This window comes from Protopterus annectens, chromosome 15.part0 (assembly GCF_019279795.1).
Source record: "Protopterus annectens isolate FY-2018-M chromosome 15.part0, PAN1.0, whole genome shotgun sequence".
NCBI lineage: Eukaryota > Metazoa > Chordata > Ceratodontiformes > Protopteridae > Protopterus > Protopterus annectens.
The window spans coordinates 539866998-539887156 of NC_056749.1; the positions used below are offsets into that span (position 1 = coordinate 539866998).

At 41.0% G+C, this 20159-nt stretch overlaps 1 protein-coding gene across 4 annotated transcripts in view; it reads right to left on the bottom strand.

Annotated features, from left to right (window-relative positions):
• Positions 1 to 4379: 4379 nt before the first annotated feature.
• Positions 4380 to 20159, bottom strand: part of AKAP14 (A-kinase anchoring protein 14) — a 543111-nt gene continuing 527331 nt past the window's right edge. For all 4 annotated transcript variants that reach the window (XM_044057355.1, XM_044057354.1, XM_044057353.1 and 1 more), the window contains one exon: positions 4380 to 5056. In XM_044057355.1, the coding sequence (XP_043913290.1) occupies positions 4972 to 5056 (85 nt within the window). In that variant the 3' untranslated portion in view covers positions 4380 to 4971. The remainder of the gene's footprint in view (positions 5057 to 20159) is intronic.

Consider the following 20159-nt stretch of genomic DNA (forward strand, 5'->3'; position numbering starts at 1 on the left):
CACGCACACAGGTAACTCCACAACAAGTATAAATATGACTCTGTCATTGTCCATGTTGGTGTGAACAACCTGAGATGTACCTCCCTGGACTACATGAAGAGAGACATGGAAGAGCTCTCCGATCTTGTAGCCCAGGCAGGTATGACCCTAGCCCTGAGTAGCATTCTGCCATCACCCAGAATGATGCCGCAGTACAAGGACAAAATGATTGACTTCAACAATTGGCTAAGCTTCTGGTGCCATTCTAAAGGGATCCAGTATCTGTCTGCCTGGGATGACATGGTCGACAGACCACAATGCTTTGCCAGAGATGGCCTGCACCTGTCACCCCTGGGATTCCGGATACTGGCTAAGGTTCTTGCAACCCCTATAGTGCCTTTTTTAGGCAAGGTTCAAATGACAAATTCACCACTGTAACAGGAACAGGAAAGCAAAAACTGAGGGTGATGCTACTCAATGTTAGAAGTCTAAATCTCAAAATGCACTCACTCGAGGCACTCCTTAAAATGGAGAACATTGATATCTTTGCAGTGACTGAGACCTGGTTCAAGGCTCCAGAGAGCACCCCATACACTACCAGGCTATAACTCATACCACACTTTTCGGCCATGTAACCTGGACCGGAACACCAAAGGCAGAGGTGTGTCCATATTCATTAAGGATATCCACACCTTCAGGCTAGTTGCTCAGCATAATGCAGCTGTGGTTATCGAAGTGCAACTAACTCTGGGCAAAACTGCAATCCAAATTGTAGCTTGCTACAGATCACCCACTATGCCCCAGGATTCCCACTCCTCTTTTCTTGATGTACTGGAAAATATTAGGGTTCAACTAAACACCCTAATAATGGGCGATTTCAACTACCCCACCATTAACTGGGAAAATTACTCATGTACCAACTCCTTCGCTCAACGCTTTCTGGAATTCATAAACTCCAATGCCCTGGATCAACTTATCCACACCCCCACCAGGGGCAACAATATCCTAGATCTAGTCATTACCAATATGAGTGGCTGGTGTTCCACACCTGAAGTCAACGCCTCATTGGTCCGATCCGACCATAAGCTAATTACCCTAGATATCAACATCCTGCCTCCACCCCCCATTAAGGAAACCAGGGTAAAAAATTACTACAAAGCCAACTTCATGCTTCTTAAGACAGAAGTGGTGAACTTCATGACACCCATGCAGATGGACAATACAGTTACGACTACTGAATCCTACACAATTGCACTTTATAAGCACTTACATGAGTGCATGGATCGTGCTATCCCAAACAGAACCAAGACGCTATCCTCCAAAAAAAGGAAGCCAATCTGGTGGTCCCCTGCCATAAACAAACTGTACAACAGAAGGAAGAAACTCTTGCAAAAGAGAGTAAAATCCCACGAGTGGAGGAGCTCCCTTATCAGCCTCAATAAGAAGCTGCGATCCCTGATAAAATCCTCCAAAGCTAGTTATGAAAACAAAATCGCCACTGATTCTAAAGACAACCACAAAGCATTCTATAGCTATGTCAAGAATCTCAACGGCAACACTCAGATCTGCTCTGAGTTACAGCACAATGGCACTAAATATACAGACCCAACTGATATTGCCAACATCCTGGCAGATAGGTTCACTGCTAACTTTACCCCCTCTCACCCCCTAAAGAGCCCATCTCTATACCGGCAGAATGCAAAGTTCCTGTAATCATGGCTGCACAGGTAAAAACCACACTCTCCAAAGCCAAGAACACAGCATCCATGGGACCAGACAACATCCCAGGCTGCGTTCTACACAAACTACAGAACGAACTGGCACCCCACCTAAGTACCATGTTCAATCATAGCCTCACCTCAGGCTTTGTGTCTGCTGAATGGTGCACAGCAACGGTTATCCCACTCCACAAGGGGGGTGCCACCACGGACCCCGAGAACTACCGCCTCATTAGCCTGACAAGCCTGGTCTGCAAAGCCATGGAATGTATCATCATGGAACTTATAAACAAAGACATTGGTAATCTCCAAACTCTGGATCCCACCCAGTTCGGGTTTGTAAAAGGCAGATCATGTCTCCTAAACCTGATAGACTTCTTTGAAGCAGTCACCAAAGCCGTAGACAAGGGTAAGGTGGTTCACACAGCCTATCTAGATCTTGCCAAGGCTTTCGACACCATCCCCCACTCTGGAATTATAGATAAACTCAATAAACTAGGTATAAATCCCTATGTCACAAGATGGGTTGCCAACTGGCTCACTGACAGAACCCACACTGTGAAAGTAGCAAACTCCAAATCCGACTTAAGACCAGTGACAATTGGAGTACCACAGGGTTCAGTCCTGGGTCCTCTCCTGTTTGGTATCTACTTCTCTGAAGTACAGGCTAACACAGAAGGTCTTTGGCTAATGAAGTTCGCAGATGACTGCAAACTAGGAGCCATAATCGAAACTCCTAATGATGTGGACACCCTACAAAAGGGCCTCACTGAGACAGATGCCTGGTGTCAAAGCCATGGCCTCAAGCTCAATGCCAAAAAGTGCATTGTCATCCCCTTTGGTAAAAACTCTGTACCCATAAACTACAACATAGGTGGTAGTATACTTAACACTGAAAGTGTGATAAGAGACCTTGGGACACAGGTGGACAGTAGTCTCTCCTTTGATAATCACATCGCCACAGTAGTCAGGAAATCCTTCTACGTGGCACACCTCATCACAAAAGGTTTCTCATCCAGAAAAAAAGAGGTCATTGTTCTCCTCCACTCATCACTCTTTAGACCCATTATAGAGTACAACGCCCCTTTTGGTATGTACCTCACAAGACATCTACAACAACTGGAAAGGCCGCAGAAATACCTCACAAAGAGGATTACCGGCCTCAAACAGATGCCCTATGCAGACCGTCTCAAAAAACTCCGGCTTTACTCCGTCGCATATCGCCTACTCAGAGGTGATCTCTGCCTAACATACAAAGCTATGTCAAACCCAGAGCTGTTGGACATGCTCCACTTAAAGAAATCCCAATCCCTCGAAGCTGCACGCTCTAGAGACCTAAACCTTGTCACCACAATAAACAGAACATGCCGGAGGGATAGATTCCTGTCCCAGAGACTTCTCATACTCTGGAATAAACTACCTATCTATATCAAACAAAGCTCCTCATTAGCACTCTTCAAGAAAAATCTTGATGATTGGGTGGGAAATAGGAAATTCACCCCAGGGATCACCTCTGTGGCTCTGCTTGAAAGTGGCATAGGAAAATATTTTTTTTGGGTGGCAAAAGCCAGGGTACCTTTTTGGCTGGGCTTGTATAGGCCTCAGGGCCGATAGCCTAGTACCTACCTATGAACCTAAGAAAAGTACAATTTTATGAGAAATGGAACAAAAGTATGAGTAAAAAATCTGGACAGTTGAGAGGTGGTACAGAACTATAATAATAATTTGAGGATTTTTAACATTGTTCAGTGTGTGTCTTATTGCACCACATCTAATGAGACCCACATCACCGAATCTGTTAAGGTGTACTACAATAAGAAGAGAAATGAAGAATTTCATTAAAAACTTATGCAGACCAAAAGTGCCAGATTATCCTGCATGGTGTCATACATCCAATGTATTTTAAAAAACAGCAAAAAATGCTTAAAGCAAAACAGAGCACTGATGAATATAACTAAAGTATATCTAAGACAATTGGTTACTATTCCATGGATATACAGTAAAAATAATATTAAAGTTGTAAATATTTTGCATGAAGTGAAACCCTTAAAAACTTGACTTCTCACACACATAAGTGACAGAATGCTTATTTGCAGTGAAATACATGGACAGTTTAAGTAATGCTACTTGGCACAGGATGCTTAATACAAACTTTCAAAGGTGCAGCAGCAAAATGGAGTTACTTAAGCACACATCACTGAAGTGTCTTTGTACACTTACCAAACTCACAGAAGACATTGTGGTGCAGAAAGACTGACTGAGGAAACCTGGACTTGAGGAGGGTACACAGGCACTGCAGGTGTCAGCCAGTGAGGAGCTGTGGATGACAGCATAAACTCTGGTTCACCCATAGTAGAACAGCAGGTTACCTGCTTTGATATAGCCCCCAGTGGTGGTTGGTCTAGCTCAGGAAAACAAAAAGAATGCACAGATCAAATATCTATGGTGGAGGGTGTGTAGCACATGCATAAGAACTAAAGTGATGTTACTGTCGGCCATGCTTAAAGGGTAGGACCTAGGATAGACAAAAGAGGAAAATGTTCATCTATTATTAGTATGGTACTGTACCAAGAAATACCATCTTTTCTCCACTTCGTTGGGGAGTTTGATAAGGGGCAGAACAAGACAGGTGGTGGGCAGTACTGGTAGTATCAAAAACAGAAGTTAAACAAAAATCAGATACATACTCAAAAAATATTTTTATTCTTTAAAACAAACTTTTCTTTACTTTTGTTTTACAGTTAGACTAAAGAGGTTGATGGTGATATCTTAAACAATGCAAACAATCTTTACATTTCAGTTAATGAAGTTGTTAATTTTACTTGCGAACATGATTTTTCCTTGTCAGAGCTAAGATATACTGCTTGCTTTAAAATTCACATAAATATTTTTTTGAGTGTTGAAAAATAATTTGGACAATGTAGGGCAAGATAAAAGAGGAACACAAATATGGGCTAATTATATATGTTAGGTATAACTGCCGTTTGGACTTTTTTACAGTGCATTCAGATTCTACTAAATTTATAGTATGTTATTAAGTAGCAGTTTCCTGACACCTGTAAGAAATAATAGTTTCCTACAATAACCCAGCTTTACAAGTCTGCAGCTGCTATTTCCTTGCAGCCTGAATCCCATAAGCTCATGGACAGTACACAAATGTTTAGTTTCCATTTGTAAAATAATGATAGGATTTCCATTTTGCAAATGAAGTCTTAATGTTATTCCAGGAATGTAAGCCAGTCACAAAATGCAACTGTTTAGCAGACAAACGGATTCAAAAATTGACAGTTTCCATCAAGAACATCTTGCTTTCTATTATGTCTTTTAACCACTTTTCTCTGAATCTTGTCTCATTTGGCCTGGAGAAAAGAAGACAAAAACAGGACAAGGTTTCTGGATTAATACAAATTATTCAAATAGCATAAATATGCTGACTATCGTGAGTGTTCATTGCTAAACATACTCAGTATTCTTTCCTTGAAAAAGATAGTTGAGTAAGGGTACCTAACCTAACAGGCCTTGGATAGAGATATCATTTGAGCAATGGATTCTTACATTTGGGCTTTCTTACCTTGTGAAGCATGGTGAGTCTGGTCAGTTTCCTTCAGCATTCTCAAATTTCCATGCTGGCCAGAGTAGGACTTGAAAGTTCTTGCACAAAAATCTAAGTTAATACAAGCTGGTGAGAGTCTCTCACATAAACAGCACTGGTCAGTGCTGTCTTCAGTCCTTCTGAGTAACAGAATGATTACTTGCGACATAAACATTTGTGTTATACATGGACAGTAACAACAGTAGTGATAAGCTATGAAATGAAAGCTACGTACTTACCATAATGATTGATTTCTGTTGTCTGATTCCATCCTTCCTCAGTGGATGGATTTTCGGATCCAACCTCGGATCAGACTTCATCCACCCTTAGACATTAGGATCCACCACATGGGCTGCTCCTCTTATCCATAATCCCCACATGTCCCCAAGACTACCTCAGATCGAGTTTACCTGCACCCTCATGACAGAACAATAGTAGAAAGAACAAGGTAACCAACCTCAACTATACAAGAAATGTCTCAGACAGGATACTGAGTACAATACCTTGGTTAAGGGGCAGAACCTACTCTCATATCAGAAGCACATGATAAAATCTTCCATGAGATGGAAGGGGGATGGAGGAATCAAACAATACAGATATATCATTATGGTAAGTATGACGCTTCTGCACTGACCCAGTAATCAAGGAGTCTCAATCCTCACCACTGGCAACAGTGGGGAACGTACACACTGGGAGGATGACAAGTACACACACAGTAAAGTGAAATTTCCCTTAACAGCACACAGAGATCACAGTCAGTCCGAGGCTGGTTTCTCCCGCTTTCTCCAGATCCCCAAATAAGACGCTCCACTGGCACAGCTATAGGGTTGAGATCTAAGCTGAGTGGCCAAACCAAGATCTCCAGTACCCTCTTTGTCCAACCAGTGCTTCATGTCCCTGCCCTAGTAGCTGACACACATGCTCTGTGAGATTTGATTTATATACAAACACACACACACACACACACACACACACACACACACACACACACATACACACATACACACCCTGGAAAGGCTGGTACAGTGTTACTAGCTATGCTCCCTTCTGCCCAGATTATAAGGTAGTTTTCACTGCCACCAGCTAACTCTTATCAGCTACTTTAAGGCCCTTAACAAAGGGTGTCCAATCTTACTGTGTAATGTTACTGTTACTCCAAATGGTAGTCTGACCAAGAGTAAGGCTATTTAGGAGTTGCCTGTACAGTGTCACCATACAGATATGCAAATACACTAAGAGCTTAAATATCTCTAAACAGACCAGCCACAATTAAAAGGTTTAAATATATTTAATAATAAATAATAAAATAACAAGACAGTACTCAGTAAGTAATCAGTTACATCAGAGTTCAAAATCACAGGAAATATTTAAAACAACATTGCAGGACAGTCACAGATAAATAAAGAAAACATCTAAGCTATACTTTACTATATTCCTATCTGAACGTAAAAGAGTTAACATGCCCTAGGAACTTACTTACAGCAAAGCAAGTGCAGAAGCTGATGAATGGATGTTGTCAGGTCAAAAGACAGATACAAAACGGCCTCTTTCTCTTTCTCCCTCAGAGAGTTCTTAAATTAATATCAAATATTACTGCTGGGATACTTGCAGCATGACATCTCTTTTTGTCACCTGACTTCAGTTCCCAGGCTCAAAAACAACCCACTGCAGCTGGTAGCATTTAACTGCTCTCTCTCTGAAAATACATAGTCTTTAGATGCTTGCTGATCCTGGAAGTCATAAAACAATAAAACACTTCTGCATCTCAAACATAGCAATTACTTCTGTTTTAAGGCAATACAAAAAACTTCTAGCTCTAGACATTGTGTCTGCTGCTACACTGAAACTGAGAGATAACATATTTTCTTTATGGCCCAGTAATTATAAAAAATGTAATTTCAACTATTTTTACTGAAGTTTTTCAAGTTAACCTCCTGTATTCCAGTTTCCATTAAACATATACATCTAAACAGTCACACAAGTACAAGTACATTCCTGTTCTATTCCAATAGGGCATGCTGTGGTTACATTTTAGCTCAGTACTTTACACACAGTTTTGTATAAATCATATCAATATTCACAAATTACATAGAATTATTTACAAAATTCCTGATAGCTGGGCTGGCAGTGTGACAGTAAGTACATAACTCTTGTATCTGTTGTCATCTGTTCTGTTCATTCCTCAATGGAGGGGACAAAGTCCCCAGCTACATAGATCTTAGGGTGGTCTCATGGAAGGATGTTCTGGAGCACAGCTGAACCAAAAGCTGTCATATTCCTGTAAAATATATCTATTTATAATGGGAAATAAGGGCATGAATGTTATATGAAATGGTAGCAGCACACATATCATCATTTGAGGCCCTGGAATAGAAGGCAAAGATGACTGAGACAGATCTAGTTGACTGAGCCTTGACTAGTATAGGTAATGTCAAGCTTTTTTTCTTAGTCATCTGAGGATAATTTCAAAACACCTTGACCATTTGTGGCTTTGGAAAAAGAGACAAATAGCTGGTCTGTCCTCCTGAAAGTTTTGGTATGATGGAGGTAGAAGAGTAGTTGGAGATGTACGTCCAACAAGTGAAGTATATATTTTAATTTATTAGAAAAATTTGGAAAGAAAGCCAGCAGATTGATGCACTGGTTGAAAGAAATCTCCATAGCTACCTTAAATATGAAAGATGAATTAGTCTGTAAGGATCCCCTGTCCCTGTGGAAGATAATGTATGGAGGTTTGAAGGTCAGAGCTTGAAGTTCTGACACTCTCTGAGTTAAAGTAATAGCAACTAGAAAAAGTATTTTCCCAGTCAAAAATTTAATGTTCACCCTGGCAGCAAGTTCAAAGGGTGGCTGGGTTAAAGCTTGGAGTAAAATTGTCATATCCCAAGGAGGGGTAGGATCCTTACTTGGGGTCTAAGAAGGATGGTACCTCTCAAGAAAGCTTTACATAGTTTGAGGGAAATTAAGGTAGTATGGTTCTCTCCAACATGGAAATCTGAAATAGCTGCTAACTGTACTTTAACAGTAGCGTAACTAGCTCCTTTGTGAAAAATGGAAGCTAGGAAGTCTAAAACTGCTGGAATAGGTGCCGAAAAAAAGATCCAGAGTCCTTTGGGAGGTCCAAGAAAAAAATCTTCTCCACTTACTCATATAAATTTTTTGATAGTTTCTGGGAAGAAGTGAGAATGTAGATCACTTAGGAAGAGAGTCTAGACTGAACTAGCCATCAATGAAAGTGGAGAAATCAAGTGGTTAGCTTCAGGGCATGAATGCCTGAGTGAAGCATTCTAGATGGGTGAGAAAGAAGGCTCAGATGAGGGTGCAGCACCCAAGGTGGGTGTATCAAATGAGGCCAGAGAAAAGGAAACCACACCTGTTGAGGCCAGAAAGGGTTAATGAGGATGGCCATGATCTGCAGTGCTGTCTGTAGAAATTTTGGAATTAGTGGGTATGAAGAATGGCATAGAGAAAACTAGGGGGCCAAGCGTGCATCAGAGTATTTCTCTATGACTCCCCCTCTGGGGGAATCAGGGAAAATAACCTCCTGCATTTGAGGTTGATTGCAGAGGCAAAAAATTGCAGCATGATTGGTCCCATTGACAAAAAAAAATGTTCTGCCACTTTTGAATTCAGGGACCACTAGTGAGGTAGCAGGATTGATCTGTTCAACCTGTCCACTAAAATGTTGGACTTCCCTGGTATATCCATTGCTATGAAAAAGTGGTTGGAAGATATTGCCCACTGCCACACTTTCATCACTTCTTAACACAAAGGGTAAGAACGTGTCACCCCTTGTTTACTGATGTCCCAGACTGCTGACATGTTGTTCTTCTGGATAGAAATCATCCCCAGAGGAAGAACATACCGAAAGTCCTACAAAGCTAGGATGACTGCCCTCATCTCTAAGACACTGATGTGAAGCCTGGCCTTGGATGGAGACCCCTACCTTGGACCATCCTTCCCATGCAATGGCCCTCTACTCTAGCTGGAAAGCATCCATGGTCATTGTGACTTTGGGAGGGGAAGGAATAAATGGACAAACAGGAGACTGAATCTACCACTTTATCTGAGACCTGCAAACGTTTGTCCATCAAACCCAAAAGCCCATGGGTTGGTATCTGATGGATCACTCAATTACAAGTGTCCACTGAAGAACTCTCATGTAATATCATGCCAAGGCAACTAAGGTAATGATGGCCAGCATCAACCCCAGTAGTTAAAGAATCAATCTGGCTATTGGCATTTGGCAGGAAAGAAGCTGTAGGGCCCAGTAGCGGTGGGCGGACAGTCTGCTCACTGGCAGCCTTGATATCTGTGTAGCAGTATGTAAGTGGGCTCCTAGAAACTCCAAAGTCTGTACCAGGGAAAACTGAAATTTGTCTTGATTCACTGTGATGCCAAACTGAAAGCAAAGCTGCAGCAGGTAGTTTCTGGTCTGAACTAGAAGAAACCTGGTAGAAACAGTGATGAGGTAGTCATCCAGCTAAGGGAACACTTGGAACCCTTCCGATCTGAGATGAGCTACAACCACTACCACACACTTGAACACCTGCAGGGAGCTGTGGCAAGACCAAAGGGTAGGTCTCTTAATTGGAAGTGACTGGCTCCCAGCTGGGAGCAGAAAAACTTTCTGGACTGCATGTCCATCATGATGTGATGGTAGTATGCATCCTGAACCCCCATGGCAAAGGGGATGAATTCTATATCCAGTAGTGACTGGAGAGAACCCTTTAGACTTCCATAACTACAGCTTTGTACTCCCTTTCTGATTTTTAAAGAATGTCCTCTGGGGGAGGGATACAAAACCATATTTCTGCAGCAGAAAGGGTTTTCCCATCTTGCTGACTCCTAGTGAGTGTGTCCTTGAGCAAAGCTTGATTTAGACCAAGTGAAGGAATCAAGCTCATAATGCTTAGTAAAAGTATATACAGAGGACCAAGTTGCTGCTTCTAGAATACATCTAGAATTTAATCCTTTCCAAAAAGTCATAAAAGAAACGAAGGCCCTGGTAGCATATCTCTCAACCTCTTAGCCCAAGAAATCTGGACAAAGTCTACCATAATGGGAGTACAAATTGCCAAAAAGAGGGACAGATTTTCAGTATTGCTCTTATAATCTTAAAGTTGCTAGAATGACAGGGTGTGTATTAAAATGGATTTAATAAAGGATATGAAGTCTGAAACTCAAATATACAACATTATTTACTCATTTCATTCCTCAGATCATCCCAGTGACTTGTCAGAAAAACAAAAATTTTATGAGGAACAGATTGAAATTTTGAAGCAAAAATCTGAACATCCTGTGAAAATCTAGGAAGTTGAGAGGTATGCATGGTAGAGTGGGCCTTGACCCTGCCTGGAATAGTTTTGTTGTGGCGAACATAACATAAGGTAATAGCCTGAAATAACCATTTGGAAACAGACTGTTTAGAAACAGGGTGTCCGTTTTTCTTACCATTACAAGAAATGAACAGTTAATCTGAAGATTTGAAAGATTTTGTTCTGTCAAGAAAGCACTTGAGTTGTCTGAGGACATCCAAGGTATGGAGTACCCTTATTTTTAGGTTAAGGAAAGATGACAGGGAGATGGATAGTTTGGCTTAAAGGAAACTTGGATTAACTTTAGGCATAACAGAAAGATTAGTTCTCAAAGAAATACTGTCTATGAGCAAAATGAGATAGGGTTGGCTCACATTAAGAGCTTGCAACTCAAACACTCTTCTTGCAGAGGACAGAAAAACAATTTTCCATGTTAAAAACCTCATATCAATCAGTTGAGCTAGTTCAAATGGAGCAAGTGTTATCTAACACAAAATTAAGATCCCAAGGAGAAGCCACCAATTTTCTTGGAGGTCTCTTATGCAAAAACCCCTTTCAAAAACATTTTGACATGAGAATGCCTGGGCAGACATATGGAAATGGCCGATAAAGGAACTTTGATGAAGGAATAAGAAAGGCCAAAGGATAGTAACTCTCAAAATATTGTAAAACCAGATTAACATTTGCCCTGAATTGGTGATGGTTATGTTGTAAGCACCAACAAGAAAAACAGTTCCATTTGCTAATATGCAATTTTCTAGTAGCAGGCTTTCCTGCCTCCATTAGTATCTGCTGCAAGTCCTCAGTAAACAAGTGCCTAAAGGGAATTAAGTTGATTGGTGTCAGAGTGTATCAAATTCCCATGTTCTTGTGTGACTAGATCCATTCTGTGAAGTAAATGTCCCCCTGCCATTTATCAAAAAGAAGGGAGAACCACTGTTGTCTGAGCCAGAAGGGAGTCATCACAATAATCTTGTGGGGTTTCTTCTGAATCTTCAGGAGTAATCTAGATATCAGTGGAAAGGGTGGAAAAGTATACAGGAACATTCCTGCCCAAGGAAAAGAAAAGACATTGGTCTTCAATGCCTTCTTCATGTAGTCTTGGAGAAGAACTTTGCCAGATGATTGCTCAGAAAGGATGCAAACAGGTCTACTTCAAGGATCTCCTCACAGATGGAGCAAACCTTGGAAGACCCCCTGATTTAGTTTCCATTCATGAGGGTCTGCCTTTGTCCTGCTCAGCTTGTCTGCCTCAAAATTTTGCTCTTATGGGATGTAGGATGCCTGTAGAGTGAGACTGTGCTGTGAAGCTATATCCCAAGCTAACCTGTCTAGTCTGCAAAGGGGGTATGACCTAGTTCCCCCTTGCTTGTTCATGTACCGCATAGCTATTGTCGGTAACAACATGAAGAGGACCAGGGAACCAAAGATATTCAAAGTTGAGCAAGCATCTCTTTCATATTTATGTGCTTGCATCAGTCCTTGGTGTCCCAAACACCTGGCACTTTTATCCCTCTTGAAACTGCTCCCCAAGTAAAGTCCCAGGAGTCAGAGGTGACTGATTGCTTCAGAGTGTGTGTGTGTGTGTGTGTGTGTGTGTGTGTGTGTGTGTGTGTGTGTGTGTGTGTGTGATCTGGATTCGGGGATATTTGCTGTCACCACCAAATGATTTCTCTTCTGACAAATGCCAGAAATGGAATTTGAAAAGATAATGGGTGTTTGTGCTGGCAGCAAAGATGCTTCAGATACCACTGCATTTTCTGGTCTTGAGTCTTTCATGAGAATCATAGATGCAATGAGACTCAAAATCCTGAGGTATTCCCTCACAGTGACCAAAGTCTGAGTGGAAAGCCCTAATAATATATCTAGGTATAGAGCTATTTTTTTCCTCTGTAAGAAAAGCTATTTCAACTGAGGTTTCTAACAGGCACCCCAAAAACACAATTCTCTGTGATGGAGTCAAAAAAGGCTTTTGAGTGTTCTCTTGGAATCCCAGCTTGAGTAAGAGATCTATCACCCAACTAAGGGATTTCTGACACTTTGAAAAAGACAATGCAAAGAAAATCAAGCCATCTAAAAATGTAAAAACGTGGATACCCTATAACCTGTGATGAACTAAAACTGGAACTAGACACTTTGTGAACACTTGGTGCAGTGGTGAGTCCAATGGCTAAGGCAGAGGAGTGATAATGTGATCCAGATACGCAAAACCTTAAGAAACACCTGAAGTCTGGATGAATAGGGATGTAATGATAAAACATCTTTTAAATCTAGTGTTAACCAGGAAACAAATGAGGAAGAAGGGGTGACAGTTTGGGAAGTGACAGCATTTTAACTTGGGCACTATTACAAATTGGTTTAGGAAAGAAAGATCCAGAAATGGTATGCAATCATTTTCTTTCTTTGGCACTAAAAACATCCTTGAATAAAAACCTTTTCCAGTCTGGAAAAGAGGAACTGGTTCTATCACTTCCTGAAACAACATGTGTTGAAGGACAGGAGGAAAGAGAGAAGATGGAGAATTGTCCTCTGGAAAGAAAGAATTTCCTCCCACTGCCATCTGTAACCTTGATGAATGACCTTCAGAACTCATCTGTCTGAAACTATCTGTTACCAACTTTCAGGAAGAAAAAAAGGACTGACAGTGTGTGTGTGTTGGGGGGGGGGGGGTACACAACACATTTTGCTGAGACTGTTCATTTTGTTTCTTGCCAAAATTGGATTTGGTGTTAGAAAATTCTTAGAAAATTTCGAAAAGGAGGGCTGAAAATCTTAGAAATTCTCTATATCAGCCTATACTCTCATCACACTTTTTGATAACCTCTGCAGCAGGGAGATCAAAAACTAATTCTCTATCCAAAGGAGAATTTAAAATCTCATTTTGCACATCGTCTGGGAGGTTCCGAGAATGCAGCCAGGCAAACCTCCTCAAAACAGTACCAGTGGCCCTAGCCCTGGAAAAACTATCAACAGAGTCATACACACACTTTAAACAAGGAGTTGTAACCTGTGAAATGGAAGAGATGAAACCACTTAAGGCAGATTTTACTCACAAGAAGAAATATTCCATGTACTTTCACAATTAGAATACACTTTAACATATGAGCCTGACAATTCAAAATTCTGAAAATCAAAATTGCAGAAGCATACATTTTCCCCATACTTATCAATTATTTTCCCATCCTTGTCAGAAAGTTTGGGATTGGAATTAACAAAATGTTTGGCAGTGGTGACCAGTTGGCATAATGATTGAGGTCCTCGCATCCTATGCACAAGGTATAAGGTTCGATCCTGAACTCTGGTCAATGCATGTTTGGAGTTTGCATGTTTTCCCTGTGTCTCTGTGGGGTTCCTCCCATCTCTGAAAAACATGCTGAGTGTTTCCATCTCAAACTCACCAATGAATGAAGATGTGGGCAACAGCACAGACTCTATATGGTGCCCTATAGTGGGAACAGTTGTACAGGCCAACCACTTAGGGCATTTACTCTGGTGTGCAGTATCCTCAAGATAGGAGAACACGGATCACAGAATGCATGCCGTGGCAGGGCTAGCCACTTGATGGTGTAAAATATGGCTCTAGGTGATTTGGTCATGTTGACTAATGTCGCCAAAATGGGCATGGGGAGTTATGGGAGATAAGTGGGTTGAGGACTGGGTCATACCTCTGACAAAAGGGAATATTCCAAAAAATGGATATCTCAGACTTTGTATATCTATGTCTGGATTTTTAGCCATTCAGGCTCCACATTTTCGGTCTTTTATTTTTTTTTTTTTTGTCATGTTGGGACTTGTTATTTTGAGTCCTGGCATTTCAATAGGGTGCCAAAATTTCTTATAAGTTCAGGTTCAGAGCAAGTCACTGTGAGAGTATAATAAAAACCTCACTGAAAAGAATATTACAACAAATAATACAGTAATAATCTACACTCTTCTCCAATTCTCTTAAAATGTAAGCTGAATTATCAGTGTACTGAAATGAATACTAGTATGACAGGCAGTGTTAAATGTCATGGGGTATAAGATGTCTGGTAAGTGAACTGCTAAAAGCAGCCAGATGACTATGACAGCTTTAGCCACGCCATGGCTGCTGATTAATGTTGAATTCTGTGTATAACAATCTGCATGCCAGTTGGCCGAAATGTTTACATAAATTTTAATGTTAGGCCATAAAAAAATATTGTTTGATGAATACTTATTGTACAAAGGTACCTTGCAGAAAAATAGAAATGGGAAACATATGAAAAGACAGTGGAAGTCAGTAAGTCAAAGAATGATAATTAGGTCAACACACAGATATATAAGGAGAAGACAGATGTCATAAAGTGAAAAGAAAAGCTTACAATAAGGACATTCAAATGTAATAACTTTCCAAAATTAGTGTATAGGCAATAGAGATAAATCTTGACCATACTGCTGCACGAAAGAAGACAGTTATGTCTCCATTATAATGGAGATGAGGATCTAAAAACAAACAATAATGCCCCTGTAATTACTTTGCCTTTAATCTTCTCTCTCAGTTTAGATGTTGAGCAAAAGATGAAGCATTTTATGCTGTAACTCACTTAGCCAGCTACATATATGAAAGATTTGCTACATCCAGACTGATATGCTTTATCAGTATTAAAAAAAATGTGTCTAAAGTAACTCAAAAATCATGGCAGCTCCTGGCAAATAACAGTTATAGTAGGGAAAGGTACAGTTTAGTAAGTGAAACACCATAAGAGTAGATCACTGTTTGCAGTAACCTAAGGTATATGGGTCACATGCCACGGCAAAAGTCTGCTTCTAAGGGTGCCTTCCATGTGCTCCCAACTGACAGGATTTTCAGCAAAGCTCCAAAGAAAATAAAGACAGTTGTAGAGCAAAATGTTTCAGAGCATTTTTTTTTTTTTGCTCTCAGGAGGAAGGCCAACAGTCCTGATGAACAAGATTACTACAGCTTAGGGAAGAAAAATGAAAAAGCGAGGAGAGACCAATAAACTAAGACTCTGGGAGCCCCTGGAAAAATGGTCCTAGCAAAACCTATTCTGGACCTGGAAAAGGAATTCAGTTTGTAGTGCTTTGTAAAAGTGTGTGCAGATGGCCATGTTGCTTCCTCTAGAATACTTCTATTGTCCACCCCTTTACAGAAAGCCATTGAAGAAGCCAAAGCCTATGTGGAATGAGTTGTAACCCTGCCTGGATGTCGCATACTACTGTAAATATAACAAAAGGTAGTAGCATGAGACAGGCTGTCTTTTCTTCTTATTGTCACAGGAGACAATCAGCTTTGCAGCTTTCCTGAAAGTTCTAGTTTGTGCAGTTAGTACCTGAGCTGTATGTGATCATCTACAGTGTGAAGGATCCTTTCTCCTTTGTTCTTTGGTTCTGGAAAGAAAAGTGAGAGATTAAAAGTCTAACAAAGTAAACTCTGAGACCACCTTAGGCATAAAGGAAGGATTTGTTCTCAAAGAAATCCTGTCCCTGTGGAAAAAATGTACGGTTGACTCACCATAAGAGCTTGTAACTCAGATATTCCCCTAGCAGATGTCAAAGCAATGAGGAAAACAGTCTTCCATGTTAAGAACCTCAATTCAGTTTCATATGCTGGTTCAAATGGAGACAATGGAGACTAAGTAAGCATCTCAAGCACAAAATTCAGATCCTAAGAAACAGCTACTTGTTTCCTAGGTGGAAAAGTATGTACACTACAATTTCATAAGTCCTATTTACCTGTTAACAGTAGATGTTTGAATTCCTCGCTGCCTTGGTGGTATTTTGGCTTATCTACCAAGGTAACACATTACTAGCCAATTTTCAAAAGCTCAGACTCCCCCCTACCTCTCTCTTCCTGTGACAGCTGGCAGGCTGAACATATCATAGGTTCATAGGTGTTTACTAAGCTAATGACCACAACAACCTTTTTAAGCCTAGCCGTGCATCCCAAATCTCTGACAAGTTCTGATACCCTTGATAATAAGTGTAAGCATGGGCCTGGGAGATGAACCATTTACAGGTTACCTCTGTCCATTAGAGACATAGATGCCAAACCAGGGATGAATTTCCAGTTTCCCATCCAATTGTCCAAGTTGACCTTGAACTGGGTTAGGGAGGAACTCTGCTTCACATGGATGGGGAGCTTGTTCCATAGACAGGGTAGTCTCTGGGATACATACCTATCTCTCCAGCAAGTCCTATTTATATCACAGGCAAGGTTTACATCTTTCAAATGGGTAACTCTGGTGCTGCTTGTTTTGTGGATATGCAGGAGGTCCATCAGAGTGGGGTCTGACAATGCTCTGTATGCCAGGCATAGATCTCCCCTCAAAAGCCTGTAAGAGACAGAATACAGGGAGAGGGCCTTAAGGTGGTCTGCATAGGACATATTACTTACACCCTGTATTCTTTTAGTGAGGAACCTCTGTGGATGTTCCAGTTGTTGGATATGCCTGGTTAGGTACATACCAAAGGGGGCTTTGTATTCAATGATAGGTCTGATGAATGCCGAATACAGTGAAACAATGACTTCCTTGGACTTAGATGCCATACCTTTGTTTATAAGTTGTGCAACATAGAATGATTTCCTCATCACTGTAGACATGTGATGATCAAAGGCTAGATTACTATCTATGTGTGTCCCTAAGTCCCTGACTGCTGGGTCACCTCTAAGGGCTGTGTTGTCAATATGATAGTTACCAGGGATGGATGACTTCCCAAAGGATACCATTATGCATTTCTTGGCATTTAATTTTAGTCCATGGCTCTGACACCAGTTGTTTGTCTGTGTCAGCCTCTCCTGGAGAACATTTATGTCAGTGTGAGATTCAATGACAGCTCTTAATTTTCAGTCATATGCAAATCTGGTCAGCCACAGACCACTGACACTGGCCTTGACTTCTGAAAAGTAAATGTCAAAAAGGAGCTGGCCAAGGACTGATTCCTGAGGGACTCCACTTGTGACTGACCTCTTTGTAGAGGTGGCCTCCCCAATTCTAACTTCTTGGGTCCTGTCTGTGAGCCAGTTGGCTACCCACTGAGTGAAATACAGGTTTGTACCTAACCTCTTGAGTTTGTCAACAATACCCGAGTGGGGTAGTGTGCCAAATGCCCTGGCCAGGCCAAGGTAGGGAGTATGAATGACTTTGCCCCCATACATTTGGTGACCTTCTTGTAGAAGTCCAGCAGTTTGAGTAGGCATGATTTGCCCTTAACGAAACCAAACTTGGTTGGGTCCAGTGTCTGGAGGTTTACTATATCTCTATTGATCATATCCATGATAATTCTTTCCATGGCTTTTCATATAAGACTAATGAGACTTATGGGTCTGTAGTTTTCAGGGTTTGTAGATGGCCCACCTTTGTGCAGAGGGATAATTGTTGCCTTTCTCCAATAATAAGGCATGAATCCTGTTTGGAGGCTATAGTTAAATAGCAATTCCAGAGACCCTGATAGGTCAAGCTTCATGCTATTTTTGTTTCCATAAAGAAGCAGAAGAAGAGCAAATCTGGAGCCATTCACAATGCTATATAAAACCAAACCCAACAACAACGTTATCAAATTGGCTGAAACCCACCACAATTAAGCACAAACTGGGGGGTGGTGGGTTAGTGCTGCCACCAAGGCAATGAGGAATTCAAACATCTGTTGTTAGAGATAAATAGGGCTTATCCAACTAAACTATATTCATCATTCTGACTGCTTCAGTGACATTTTGGGTAGATTCCCAAAACTTACCCTACCTGGGTGGTGGAAGGATAAGTATTCGGGAGCCCCTCTAGAATGATCCTAGCAAAGCCTTCTCTAGAAATTGAAAAGAAGTCCAGTTTGTAGTGCTTTGTGAAAGTATGAACAGAGGATCAGGTTGCTGCCTCTAGAATGCTTCTAGAGTCTACCCCTTTCAAATATGCTATCAAATAGGTTAAGGCCCTAGTTGAGTGAACCTTAACCTTACTTGGAAGAGATTTACCATGATGGGAGTAACAGAAAACATGAGTAGTGGACAAACATCGTGCAATAGTTTGCTTAGAGACAGGCTGACCTTTCCTAGCCCCAGTATAAGAGGCAAAAAAGAAGTTATGTATTACCATAACTTTTCATCTGTGTTGTTCATCTTCACCAATCCTTGACAGTGGGTTCGGTTCCAAACCCTCAGAAGCAACTCGGACGTATCTTTCAGCTCACGCTCTCCAACTCTCGAGCTAGGTTCTACCCACAATCCTCCTCACAGAGATTACCTCAGATCAAGTTTGCCAGATGATAGTATATAGCAGAAATTAGACTGGTTAAGAAGAGATATTCTAGAGACGAGGCCATGTATAAATCCTTAATGAGAATCTAGTTCAGGACTAAGAGATCTACAAAGAGTCTTAGGATGGGGGAAGGTGGGTGGGTATGTCAAGGATTGGTGAAGATGATCAACACAGATGGAACGTTATGGTAAGACATAACTTCTTTATCTGATGTTGTTAATCTTCACCTAATCTTTGACAGTGGGGCAGAATCCTCAGCTACTTTAGTCTTGGGAGGTTTCATGGAAGAATATTCCAAAGCACCATAGAGCCAAAGGATGCTCAAACCATGAAGACCTGGTCTAATTTGTAATAAGAGAAGAAGGTATGATGACAGGACCATGTGGCTGCTGCACAGATGTCATCTAAAGAAGCTCTGGCATGAAAAAACGCTGATGTTGCTACAGGTCTTGTTGAGTGGGCTCAAACTGTCTTGGGAAGATGAAGTCTTTGTGAGTGGTAAATGAATGTGATGCAGTCTCTCAGCCATTTAGCTAAAGTAACCTTAGAAACCGGATTGCCTATATGGAGAGATGAGAAAGCTATGAATAATTGATCTGACTTTTGAAATTCTTTCGTTCTGTGGTGATAAATCCATAGCTGTCTGTGCACATTTAGTAAATGAAGTGCATATTCTCTTTTGTTTGAAAAATTAAGGAAAAAGGTTGGTAATTGTAACGACTGATTAATACTTGATTCAGAGACTACCTTGGGCAGAAAGGATGGATTTGTTCTCAGAGCAACTCTGTCCTTATGAAAGATTAGGTAGGGTGATTTGCATAAAAGGGCCTGCAATTCGGAAACCCTTCTTGCAGAAGTAATCACTACCAAAAATACAGTCTTCCAAGATAAATACTTCAAATGAAAAGATGCTGATGGTTCAAAGGGGGCTTTGGTTAGAGCTTGAAGAATGGTAGTTAGATCCCATGAGGGAATTGGTTCTTTAAATGGGGGGTTTGGTAGGAAGAGTCCCTTCAAGAAAGCTTTACAAAGTTTGTGAGACATTATTGGAGAATTATTCCATCCTGAGTGGAAGGTTGAAATTGCTGCTAGATGAACCTTAATCATAGAAGCAGGGGAACCAGATTGAAAAAGTGTGTTTTGAAAATCTAGGATGTCATGGATAGAAGCAGCAAAGAGGTCAAGCCCTTTAATCAAGGCCCATTTGGTAAATTTCTTCCATTTGCACTAGAAGCGGGTTTTGGTGCACAATAATGATACAATGGATGGGGAAGAAAGACAGGGATGCCTGGCAATCATGGGAATTGGAGAAGCCACGCAG